The sequence below is a fragment of the Lygodium microphyllum genome, chromosome 4 (assembly GCF_053477565.2).
Source record: "Lygodium microphyllum isolate KBCC chromosome 4, Lygodium_microphyllum_v1.1.10, whole genome shotgun sequence".
NCBI classification, from domain to species: Eukaryota; Viridiplantae; Streptophyta; class Polypodiopsida; order Schizaeales; family Lygodiaceae; genus Lygodium; species Lygodium microphyllum.
Window position 1 is genome coordinate 67,636,409 of NC_141138.1, and position 13,582 is coordinate 67,649,990.

The 13,582-nt window shown below is 39.5% G+C and overlaps 1 protein-coding gene across 1 annotated transcript; it reads right to left on the bottom strand.

Annotated features, from left to right (window-relative positions):
- Positions 1–5,355: 5,355 nt before the first annotated feature.
- On the bottom strand, positions 5,356–12,960 carry LOC148037139 (L-ascorbate oxidase-like). Its single transcript, XM_087676078.1, has 7 exons — positions 12,051–12,960; positions 11,578–11,670; positions 10,588–10,800; positions 9,472–9,675; positions 8,576–8,903; positions 6,427–6,936; positions 5,356–5,700 (listed from the first exon to the last, which is right to left on the bottom strand). Exons 1-7 carry the CDS (start codon positions 12,324–12,326, stop codon positions 5,561–5,563), a joined length of 1,764 nt encoding a protein of 587 aa, XP_087532204.1. The 5' UTR covers positions 12,327–12,960; the 3' UTR covers positions 5,356–5,560.
- Positions 12,961–13,582: the final 622 nt, after the last annotated feature.

Sequence of the window (13,582 nt, forward strand, 5' to 3'; positions counted from 1 at the left end):
CTTGTTTTTTAGGACAAAAACTTCATGAGACGGGATGGTTTGTAAATGAACGGGGATCACGGGAATATGGCATGAGAACATACCAGTCACACTGTGACGGTATATAAGGTGTAAGAGGGTATTTTGAAGCATCACAGAAATTATCAAGAAACTCTCTTTTCACCTTCTCAAGCTTTCATGGCTTCCTCTTCTTCTTCCTCTTTCTCTCTCTTCTTCTTGCCTTTCTCTCTCCTCTCCCTCTTCTTCTGTAGTCCTTCTCTCTCTCTTCCCCCTTAGTTAGGACAGTTAGGTCTCCTTCATTACAGTCATAAGATGGGTGATCAATGTGAATGGGTTTACTAAAGGTCAATCTAAATATAAATTCCATGGATCTACCTAAAGATACTAGCATGGTCCTTAAATAGGATATTCACTTGAATGATCAAGAGGTTAGTTGAGATTTTTAAAGCTTTTATGCCAGTGAAAGACCATGGCTTCCATGCACGCATGGCAGTAGTATCAAAGTGAGGCTATAAAAAAGATCATGAGCCTATGATAGCCTCCACAACCAATCAATGCTCAAGCTAAATCATTGCTGACTACGACATTGCAAACCATAGAGGAGAGCTCTCTCCTGTGGCTTGTGACTAAGGCAACAACCAAGACATAGCCCTTAGCATACTTGTGAATGAGGCTACAAAGGCTTCATTGTCACTATTGGCTCATCTTGGGGGTACTATTATCTCCCATTCAAATAATTTTATCCACTAAGTATGCTTAACTACAAGGTAACTAATTGTCAAGTTGAGCCTTGATCCATACCACAAAGAAGGTTTTCTTCAAAAGCTTGTTTTGGAGGAGACACAGAGATTTTCAAACACCTCTCACCTATGAATTGGCATACAATACCTTTGGATTTCTACCACATCACTTCTATAGTTCTAGGAATTGTCCTGTAATGAAGACATAGAGGGTAAGTGGAAATTTCTCTCTTAATTTCAAGCATCACATCATGTCCCCACCATCTCATGCACAATATGGTCAGCTTATATACATGCATGAGGATAAAATCATGAATGATCTAGATGATTTAGATGTACTTAAACTGGTTGATAAGAGAGAATATGATTCTTTGGTGACGTTCATGGCAATACTAGAGAAACATTTTGGTACTCCTAATAAAATGTGACAAAGATCTCAAATATTTTATAGCACCTTGTATGCCAACATGCTTCAAGCATCTCGAGTATGTCTTTTGCTAACGATATTTCTCTTAGAGCTACTCCATCAAGAGAGCGACCTCAAGGGGCCGAGGCATCTATTTATTTTGGTACACAAGAGACTACTACTATATTAAAGAGCATAAAACTTAGTGTTACATCAAAGGATGATTATACTAAGAAGCCGAAGGGGAGTAGAGGCCCACTCTCAAGAAAAGTGATTGCAAGAGCACATAAGGAGAAGTTGTATTTCAACTTTTTATGCCTTTGTGGCTCTACATATTATCCATGACTTAAGGGTAACAATTCTAACAAGAACCGGGGGGTGTGAAGAAATGCACATGGTGCATGTGTTTCCTTTGGCAACTTGTTTTAAGTATTTGGCCAAACAAGATAGCTACCAAGGCTAATGAGCATAAGTATTATTTGACCACCTCTTTAGGACAATTCATTGTTTACCCACCCCCCCCCCCCCCTCCCCCATGAGTTGTTCTATATACATGGCATGATCAATGGTCATATTCTTGTGACTTGCATTTCAACTCACAATGTTTTTTACTATATTCTAGTTAAGAAACTATGTTTGTCCTAGGTGCCACCCAATCCTCATACTTATGTCATTTCTCTTATGCAATGGAGTGCCAAGGTTGTATGAGATATGGAAGCACATGATGTTTCATTAGAAGTGAAAGGGTATACTATGAAATTAAACTTCCAAATTATACAGATCACTAATATAGGTGTGGTCTAGGGACAGTATGATTGCACAACCTAGGTAGCATACTACAATGGAGTTATAAGCATAAAACTCTTGCATTTGAGGACATTGTTATGCATGTTTTGTTGCTAGGTGAGTCGTCGAAAAGTACTTTTCCATTTTAGGATGATTGTTATAAGATCTGAGATACACACTCAACTTTCTTATATACTTTAAAGATATATGGTAAATATTATGCTGGCACAGAGAGAGAACATATGAGAGAAAAGAAAGATGTAGAGAGAGAGATAGAAAGATTGGCAACACATTAGGGATTGGAAGATGGGCTAGTCCCCACCCCTCCCCCCTTTGTGGAGTTATATTATTGACAAGGAGCAAGCTTCTCCATTACACATAAACCAGCTCTTAACTTGTAGATCTTGGGAACAAGATCACGGTTCCTTGTACAGTATACAACCGGCTAACACTTGCACAACTTGGAAGTTGGCACCTTTTGATCCTTCTTGAGTCTCTCCTTTTCTCCTACACAATATATGTAGGGCTTTCCTCTTGGAGCTTGATTTCAACAAAGCTTCCACAGCATTTGCATCTTATCTTCTCCTCTTGGAACTTGATTTTAGTAGAGCTTCCGCAGCACTTGCATCTTCTCTCCTTCTCTTGGAACTTGATTTCAACAGGGTTCTGCAGCACTTGCACCTTCTCTCCTCCTCTTAGATGCATGCAAAGTAATGCTTCCTTCACCTCCCCCACACCCAAGGAGAGCCTCTTCTTTTATAGGATTTCAAGAGCTTCTCTTCTTGGAGAGAGACTTGAGTGCCAAGATTGGAAAGGTTGATCTTCATGCAAGATGTGGTTGTTCCAGGACCTGCTCTGCAGCACCAATTTCGAGATATCTCTCTATGCGTTGCTCGGATGAAAAAATGTCAAACACAAAAGTTGTAGATCTCGTTGTTTCCGATAACCTAGGAGGTTGTTTTCAGAGATCGTCTTTCTATGGCAATATATTTTAAAAATGGATTCACCATGTCTATTTTAAGAAAAATAGCTTTTTAAATTGTACTCTTAACTTGTGGTCATGCAACCACCTTGACCCATAGATAAGGAGAGTTCATTAGATTGCCTTGGGCCTCAACCTTAAGATTGAATTCCACACAAAAGCTTATGTTATTTTAGACCTTAGAAAGAGAAAATCATTTCTCTTATCACTCCCAAAGGATCACATCTCTCGTCTTTCTTAGTGAGAGAATTACATCTCTCGTCTTTCTTAATGAAAGACCTTAAAACCTTGACTTGTAAGGGAGAGGATGACCTCAAATTAATGCAATGCTCATTACACACAAGTAAACATTCCCAGGCGTCCCCGGATGCACACATAGATACATATACACAATGCTAATGCACTTCCTCTTCTTAGAACTCAATCCATCTTCATTTATGTGTAACTCCTTGATTCTTGTGTACACTCTTACACTTGGCAGACACTTCTTTCCCCCTTCATATCTTGTACTACCAGTACCAACTATCCCCATCACAGTGCTCTGATCACCCCATTAAGTGATGCACTAGGAATAGTGGTCTCTAAATGGTCTCATGGCCATGCTAGATCATCATCAACACTTAAAGAAAAGTGAGTCATTAATTTATTAACATAAATTCATTAAATAGAGAATGCATAATAAGCAATCAATTTAGCGACAATGATGGTATGTATGTTTTGTTGCTAGGTGAGTAGAATGTTTCACCATCCCCTTTCATATGTACAACCGAACTTAATTATTTCACTAAATATAATATAATAAAATATGTCTAATTTTATTATGTATCCCTACATAAAGTGTGTGTTTTGTATTGATGATATTGAGGGTATTTCTTTAGTGGAATCTAATGACAAATTAAGTATGTGCTCTCTCTCTACTCTCTCTTAAAAATAAAATTCCTCCCTCATCACACCATTCTCTTATAGATTCTTCTTCTCTTTCACTATATCTCATGTTCCTCCTAAGATGCAAAAAAATATCTAAGGAACATGAAAATGCGTTCATCCTAATTTGACACTAGGTTTACCTCCCAAATGTATTATAATCCATAGTATTGACATTCTACTAAGGGAGTAAAACCATTCAACTACTACCACCTTATCGACCTAGTACTAGTGAAGCTAGCAAAGTGGAGAAGCAATATATGATTATCTTCAATGAGGATCCATTTAATTAAGTTTTTCTCCATGTGTATCATGAATATTATTGTGAATACGAAGGATATGTCCATGCATATGTGCATAGGCTATCCTAATCTAAATAGAATCACAATAAAGAATAAGTACTATCATGATCTAAATACAATCATGAAGGGCAAGTCCATATATATGTGCATAAACTATCGCGATCTAAATACAATAATAATGATGATGGAGTATCCGCTTCCTAGTATTGATGAGTTGTTTGAACTTAAAGAAACACAATATACTAGCAAGATTGACTTTAGGTCAAGGTACCAACACGTTTGATTAGAGGATGTGACCAAAATGGTCTTTCGAACATGTTCAGGTCATTATGAGTTTTTGGTTATGCCCTTCGACCGAACTAAACCTTGTGCAACATTCATGATACTTATGGATACTACCTTACATCCGCATCTAGGAAAATATGTTGTTACTTTCCTTGATAATATTCATAGATATTCTAAAGAAGAACATCGGGAACATATTTGCTTAGTCTTTAAATTCCTCAAAAATCATAAACTCTATGTGAAGGAGAATCAATATGAGATTTTCAAAAAGTAAATTCATTATCATTGCCATATAATATCTAAAGAAGGTATTAGGATGGCTATGGACAAGTTCCAACAATGGCCTCATTCTACAAACCTTAAGGAGTTACAAATATCTCTTGGTTTGGTAGGATTTTATTGAGAAATTATCAATGATTATGGTAAAATAGTTGTTCATATGGCAAACAATTGAATGTTCAAGGTTCTATTTTCTGTTGGGATGAGGAACAACATAAGTTTGATAGACTTAAAGTAGATATTGTTACTGCACTATTGCAGCTTTGATAAACTCAAAATAGATATCATATTGCACTATCACTAGCTATTGGATCTATTAGATATGCTTAATGACCCACCGTCATAAAATGCCACCAATGATCCATGGTGCTCAAATATATAAAGCTCCCATTAATGCTTAGTAAAATATAACTTAATAGAAATAAATGGGCACAAATTTAGTCTTGTCCTTTAACCTCCAATAAACTTAAAGTTTACCAATATTGATATATTAAGCAACATAACGATCATATAGGCCTTGCCCTTACAAGGCAATGCTAACAAATTTTTATTTAGCATGTTACAAAGCATTCATTTACGAAGAGTATCGCAATCATTGGGAAGTCCTTATGAGCTATTCTATTTGTTTTTAAAGGGTATGCATTGTCGAACTAAAAAGCTTAATGCTAGTAGAAAAAATTTAGCAATCTAAATGTAACAAATGAAGTCCATTTATTACAACTCTTGGGGAAAGGGCACATGATTTGTTATGGAGGATGATATCTATTGTACAAAATGACTCATATACCAATAATACACAAGGTACTAAGCATTGGGGCACATTACATATGGCCAAGAATGGTAATATGGCTAAAGACTATGGCAACCATCTTTTAGTGAGCCCGCAGCCTAGCGTTGAACTTGGAGGCTTCCCAAGTTTTTCCAGACCTTGAGCAAACACAATACCCATCCCCATGTGGAAATGGGACTCCAGATGGCAATGGAAAGGCCACACACCTACAAAATCAAGAGATAAAATTTTGTTTAGGGTTAATAAACAAAAAAAACATTTAGAGAAAATCTAAAATTAAGAACTTGAATACATTTTAATCACATACAAGCACATGTCAAAGTGTTGTGAAACAAGTTAACAATAAGAAGACAAATTAAGAGAACTTGCAAGTCCATTTGACATGTTGAAGCCTCACCCACAAGAATGTGTTTTACTATAGACATGAGATTAAAATTTATAAGGCTCCACAGTTTAAGCCTTCTCAAAATGTATTGAGAACACTCTTCAAAAGCACACGATTTGAGTTATAGCTTAAGACTAAACATGGAGAAAACTTGTGTACATTTTAAAAGTCCTTTTCCATGAAAAAATGAGAAGGATTCATGTGTGGATCAATATAGAATGCTCCCGAAAACCATGCCTTGAGGGCAATACTAGTTAATTAAAAATTGAAAGATGTTTCCTAGATTTTTATTGTAAACAAAGACCAAAGATAACCACAAAAGTAAAATTGCACGGGAGCATTGCCCTATTTTCTTGCCTCTCCTGCTAATTGGGATGGTATTTTCTTGCCTCTCTTGCTAATTGGGATGGTAGTTAGTCAGGGGAAAAACCGTGCCCTTGAAAGTTATAAAGAAAAAAGAAAAATCTATGGTGATTTTCGCTTAGCAAATAACACGATGTATGACACGATATAGTAAATTTTTGAATTACAAAAAAGAGGGAATTACCTGGGTTGTCGGCGACGAAGCGGACGGCGGTCCAGCCATAAGGGAAGAGGGGGACGGTGTTGCGGAGGGGGGGATCACGGAGGTTGAAGGAGCGGGAGGGGTCGCGGGCCGGGTCGAACTGGCCGTCGCCGAAGCCCAGGACCCAGAACTCGTGGCCGTGCATGTGCCAGGGGTGGGTCTCGCTGTTGTTGGGGTTGAGGGTGTTGGCGTTCTGGAGGACGAGGTCCACCGTGGACCCCAGCGGGAAGTGGTAGACCGGGGAGCCCAGGGTGGCGTTAGGGTTGGGGGGCGGCGCGAAGATGTCGTAGTGCGGCGGTGGCTGCGCCTCCGGCGGCGCGCCGGCGCCCAGCCCCCCGAGCCCGAACTTCAGCGCCGCCAGGAACGGCGTCCCCGGCAGCACCAGCGACACGTTGTTCAGCGCCCACTTTATCCGGCCCGCCACTCGGTTCTGCGTGTTGAGCAGCACCACCACCTTGTCTGCCTTCTGCGGTGGCGGGCCCGCCCGGCTGCCTGCCATCATTTTTGATTTTGAAAATGAAGAATCGTCCAAAAACAGAAAGGAAAAAGGCATCCACGTGTTGGCATCGCATTCCCTCACAGGCCCCACACCAATTCCCCGCCCCCCACCAATAATATGCTACCACTTGTACCACCGAAAATCACACAAATGCAGCCTTCCTTTTTGGAAAAGAATTTTAAGCAACAGGAAATAAATCCTTTTCTTCATCATCCGAGAGGGAACTAGTTACTAGCCGCTGTTTGAGATGGTATTTCATACATACATTTAAAATAACATAACTTTATTTTGGAAACTTTTGAACAGAACGATGAGAAGGATTTTAACCAAGGCAAAACAAGATGTAGGTTGAAACCAACTCGTCTTTTCTCCAAACCCCTTACCTTTATGTCCTGCCATAAGCTCATAGTGGGACGTATGCATCAGCCTTGGCATTTAAAATCATAGTGCGAACATGCACAAGGATGCCCCTTCCTCAACCAAAGTTCTTAAAGCTAATAAAGGTATAGTCTCTATGCAGTGCCTTCTTGAAATATTTGATTCCTACCAAGGTGAATATTACCACTTTTCAATTCTTCTTTTTGAGTAAGGAGTGGAGCATCGCTTCTACATTAGTCTAGAATGCATCTTAGCAACAAAAGCTACATGCATGCATAGGTCAATGGACTTTTTGTAGTACAAACCTTTAATATCGTACTTCTCGCCTTTCAAAAAATAACAAAGCAAGTAACCCAAAAAACAAAAATGTTGCAATACTACACATTGCACCTAAAAGAACATTTCCATGTCTTTCCAAACATTGTTTTTTGTGACTCCATAGAACAATGCTATTATTGACATAGCCTTTGCAAGCAAGAGTTGTCCCAACCCACTTAGTGAGGTCCAATGGTGCGCTATAAAAATGTAATCTATCACATATGAAAAAAGAAAAACAAGGAAAACTTGCACAAACATCAAACAACTTAGTGTTCCATTGAGTAGGTTATTCAATTAAGTCTCCAACAACGTTGTGTCCTTTGAGTTTCAATGTAGTTTGAACCTTGTAATTGTCAAGGCAAAACCTTCCATACCATTGAACTTAAATAGATTCAACTCATCACCATTTCATTATCTCTTAACTAGGGTTGGGATAGCTTTAATCCCAAATCCAATTATAACCAAGCCTTGATTTTGACTACCATCATTTTCATACTTTGAAGTCTTAACTACCCATCAATTTAAAATTACATAACCATGGGGAAAGCTGGTACCCTCAAGCTTTCCCGTCAACTTTGAACGATAAAGGAGCCTAGTACAAAATCATGCCTAAGCAAACAAGGATAAGCAAAGACTTAGGTGGTAGTACCAATTCTTTAAAGAAAAGAAAAAAACACACCACAATGTTCAATGTCAAAAGAGACTAGTATCAAAAATGTCAAAGAAACGCCTCACTCAAGGCCAAATAAAAATCTTTTCTATTCGAGAGATTCATTTAAAATATGTCACCAAACAAATTCTTCATCCCCCCCCCCCCAACCTCTTTAAATAAGAAAACAATCATTCAAACTTTGCAAAAGGTGATCCAACCAAAACATGAATAAAATGAATAAGGTGTCTAAAATAGAGAAATATAAGATGTGATTATGGGCAAACCTTGGCGAGCCACAAATAGTCGACTTTGTGCAACGTTGAATTTTGTGTCATTCCAAGCTGCAGGAGCCAGAGGTGGCAAAGTGGTTGGGTATGATATTTCTGATTGATCATTTTTTATTGAGTAAGTTAAGATCGCCAACCCAGGGGGAGTCTTTGGTAAACGTCCTTGAACATGGGTGGTGATCCAGAAACTATGTTGCCCATTAGGTGGTGCAGTTAATGCTTCCACCAAGACTGAATATGTCTCCCCAGAGTACACATTCAAATTATCAAGCTCTACCTCCTCCACATAGTTTCCATCAGCCTCCACAACTCTCATTTTATGGCCCTACAACAAAGTCAACATCACTCTTTGAAAATCATGAGAAGTTATTGACATTGACTAAATATCCATGAGTATATGTACAAATCTAATCTTACCTAAAAAGAACTATTATTTGCTCCTCAAATTTCAAAGGTTGGATTGTAATAGTTAAGAAGAACAAAGAATTGAAGAGATTCATTCAAGATTTGGTCTAAACTATGCGACATCTCACCTAAGGAAAATTAGACTACAAAGCATCTCTTTTAAAGCTTTGGTTGCTATATGCTAACATTTGTAAATTGTACAAATTACAAAAATAAAATAAAATTCTTTTGTTTATCAACATACTTGTAATAAATTTGAAGTTTAAGGCTTACAACTTGCACAAAAGTGGCCATTACTCTTACTATCAAAAGTAACTAAGTCAATGAGTAAGCATGGAAGCAACTCCCCACCCATGTTCACTCACAATGCACCAATTATTTGTGTATTACTACTTTGAAATAAAAATACTCTAAACCTATGAAAAATCATAAGAACTCATGTGTAAATTTATGCAAAATGAGAGAGAGAGAGAGAGAGAGATTTTGACCTCAATTTGAAAGTTGAGAGATGAGAGAGAAGCAACACTCGCAATGCGAAGTCGATAGGTTTTGCCTGGGTTGACTCGTAGCACAAGAGGAGCACATTGTGGGTTCTTGGGGTTGCAAGTTGGAGAGTCCCCTGTAGTCGTTGCAATGTCATTCCCTCCTATAAGCGAGCAATTGTATTGCCCTCGCCCTTCTATCAACAATGACTATTCACAAACACCCATATAAAGCAAAATAACAAGTCAACTAAGCTTTTTGGGAGGAAGAACAGTTTACAAAAATATGATCGGAATAAAATGGAAAAATTTAGAACACAATTAATGCATTCATACATGCACACCCCCTAGTTCTTTTTCACATGAACAAGAAACAAACTTAGAGGCAATCCTTTTCCCACAATGTCACCATCCCAACGTATCAAACTACTTCAAAGGAAGTTGTACCTTCTTATGCTTGAGCATCCCGACACTACCATTCATTGTGACACATAGGCTTGCCTAATGCTTGGAGAAAGTAAAAGACTATTAATTTGTGTTTCTTTTCACAAAAGAAGCCAAAAGTTCACCCATTTTCATGTAGGCATTCAAAGTAAGTGTGGGAATTTGGCTATAGTAATGACCGCGTCGTTCAAAGTGGATTTGAGTTGTTCCTTTGGAACAACATTGTTTGATGTTCTCTATGTTAGAGTTCCTTTGAAGTAAAGTATAGAGAAGGACATTTCTTTTTTACTTTTCGAGAATGGAGGACATTTCTTTAATCACGAAACACACATACCCCAATGTGGTTTTTTGGAAGAAAAAAGAAATTAATGAGGTGGATAGGCACATGGTCTTTAATTCTCATAGATCAAACGCCTTCCACTTGAAGTGAAATAAAAGCAAATAGCATCACCCTATATTGAGACAATCTACTGGTGCAAGCATGCCCAATGGAATACAATGTAGTGATAATGGAATACAATGTAGTGATAATCATATAGTGAGCTCTCTAGTTTCTCTCCAAATAAAGACCAAGTATTAGTTTGATCATAATGGATACACTTCTACTATACATGGCACTAATTAATTTGCAAGTATGATGTAAAGGTTGTAAAACAAAAATATCACTTAAGAACTCACCTGAGGTTCTCCTACCCATTTGAAGGGAATGGAGTAGAGGCCCAAGCCTTGTTCATAGGCACTTCGATGCCACCAGTCATTCAAAATTAGACTTAACTCCCCATCATAATGAAAGGGCTCCTTTGAACCATGTTCCACATCCACAATCAATGAGCCATAGAAACCAGCAGAACGTTGGAGGCCCAAGTGCCCATGGTAGAAGAAGGTTCCCGGCTATATTGACAAAATGTAAATGTATGGTAAGTGAACTATAAAAACTTAGAAAGTCCAATGTCTAATGTATTTGTTTGTCATGATGCAACAATACGAAAGTGATATAATCAAGTATTTAAAAACCCAATAATCACATATTCTTTTTTAATGTTGAAGATTGTACTTGTGAATCACGTATATTTTTTTGTGTTGAAGAGTGTAGATTTGTAAATATTCACCATCCCTCCATGATATATAACCAATCATGTCTTCAAGTTTTTATATAACTTAAAAGTGCAAAGGATATGAAATACAATATTATTATCAAGTTAAAAGTTACAACTTCCATAGGAAAGGAAAACGAGCTCAAGGATCAAGAGAAGGTGGCTACACGACCTAAGGAAGCTAAACCATGTCTACAAGTTGAGGACGACCTGTTCACATATGTAACACACCTACCAATATGCAAAAAAAAGTTGAGAATGGGTAAGCCGAGGAAAAGAGAGTCTCTAATGCTTGACTTGAGGAGACCAAATTGCCAAACAATAGTGGACTATTCGATGTATTATATCCACCTACAATGTTATCACCAAACCCCATGCAAAAGAGAGATTGACCACGGTCATTTTCGCGCACACGTGCAACAAAAGTGAGGGAGGAAATTCTTTAGTAAGAAGAGAACCCAGCCAAACCTTATAAGTGGAATTTGGAAGGTAGTAGACCTTAGAAAGGATGCCATACTGAAAGGTAAAAGAAGCCAATGTCTCGATTAAACAAACAGGGGGGGGCAAATTATACCTTGTCCACTATGAACTTGTAAACAAAAGTCTCTCCCGGTTGGATCGCACATTGTGAGACTCCTCCGGCTCCATCGTACCAAGGCGTACCTTTCTGCCAGAAAAACAAAACAAAATATTTCTTAGGCTGCCCAGATTCTTTCTGTGTCAATGCCATTCAACTGCCCCCATGACATCTACTCATACCTGACAGGCTTGCTCTTTAAAGCCTATCAGTTGGATTTATGAGAGCTACTGCTTACATACATTGAGTTAATTTCTTTTCATCCATGTTGATGCTAGTATTACAGCTTAATTTGTTTCTTGCGTCCTTGCAAGGGGCTTGAGGATTAATTTGTTTCTTGCGTCCTTCCAAGGGGCTTGAGGATTACGCCAATTATGATGTTGATCCTTTATAAGTCTTACACATAATTGGACCTTGAAAGGATTACGACATTTGGACTCCCCGCCCCCAAGAATAATTAAATCAGCTACCTGTCTGATTCCATGCCAATGTACGAGTACCGACTCGGTGGGCATGAGATTCTCTAGCTCGACGACAATGGTGTCGCCTGCCGTTGCCCTGATGGTGGGGCCGGGGTATTGGCCATTGATGCTGATTATGAGCTTCTCCACACAGTCAGGCGCCCAGAGCTCGTAGTCCACTTGCCACTTGTAATGCTTCAACTTCCCAGAGACGCCACAGCTCCCTTGCAGCAGCAGCAGCAGCAGCGACGCTGTGAAGCTCAGAATGAGAGGCAATAGCCTCATTGGATGGCCGTTTCAGGAGAGAGAGAGAGAGAGAGAGAGAGAGAGACGCACACACACACTCACTCACTCACTCTCTCAGTGTTTTATGGCGTAGAGAGGGACACACACACACACACAAAAACCAAAGATTTAAGAGATGAAGCGTCCCTGAATTAAGGATTAGACTTGAAAATATGAGCAGTTAATACAGGCAATGGGGGGCAAAGAGGTCTGGATCATGATGGAGGAACCTGCATTGCGTCAGAAGAAGTCTTAAGGCTGGGAAAAATACACACACTCTCTCTCTGTGGGCAAAACACACACACACACTCCCTCCCTCTCTCTCTCTCTCTCTCTCTCTCTCTCTCTCTCTGTCTGTTGGTTTGCCAGCAAGATAAATGAGGTGAAGATCTTGGAAGGCTTCTTTAAGGCGAAGATTGACACCAGCGGATTCACAAGCTCATGGAGAAAGTGACAGGTAAAAACTGAAACCAGCACGAGGCACACGCAAACAGCCTAAAAAATCAAACTAAAGCACAAGCAATTAGGGCAGGCCACGCTCTGATAAGTCTGTGCCTCTCACGTAAAGAATGAGCGGATTTCAGAGCCTCTCTGTCAAGCCCCAAACGGAGGAGGGGGGGAGAGAGAGAGAGAGAGAGAGAGAGAGAGAGAGAGACGGAGGGAAGATGCTAATTTGCCCCCTCCAAAGCGGCCCTTTTAAATGGGCAGGCTCCTCTCTTGCGAATGAGTCTTGGCCTCCCCCAAGTAGGCCCCCTGGGGGGGACGTGTGTGATATTTATTATATTGGAGGGGGGTTCAAGCACTTCGCACAGTCAACACAGTGCGCCCAGCCAGCACACGGCTACATCTCGATTTGCTCGTGCACAAAAATCCCTCTTAATCGTGCTTCATATGGCGCCTAACCTCGCACTTTCCAAATCCCTTCTTTGAGGCATGGCCTGGCTTCCTTTTCTCTCCCCCACATTCCCACTACCACTTGACTTTTTCCGCCTGCCCTTTTTGGGGCAATTTTGCAAGAATGTTTTGCCAGCATACGTCCTATCTTTTTGCCTCATTTCATGTAAAGTTGGTGGCTCGCGGGATTGGCTGGCTCCCCATGAAAAAGTTGTTGTGTCACTTGTTCCTCGCTGCCTTCCCAGCGTTTCTTAGTATTTCTATCGTGTCTGCCGAGGGTCTTAATGGTAAGAAGGTTTTCGCATGTAAATTGTCAAGGTGCTATTTGCATTTAACGCCAAAAAAAAATTGTTCTACAACTG

Coding starts and splice junctions, on each gene's coding strand:
- LOC148037139 (XM_087676078.1), bottom strand. CDS start 12,326: ATGAGGCTATTGCCTCTCATTCTGAGCTTCACAGCGTCGCTGCTGCTG. Junction 11,671..12,050: donor ATTGGCATGGAATCAGACAG/GTAGCTGATTTA, acceptor TTTTTCTGGCAG/AAAGGTACGCCTTGGTACGA. Junction 10,801..11,577: donor ACAAGTTCATAGTGGACAAG/GTATAATTTGCC, acceptor TTGTCAATATAG/CCGGGAACCTTCTTCTACCA.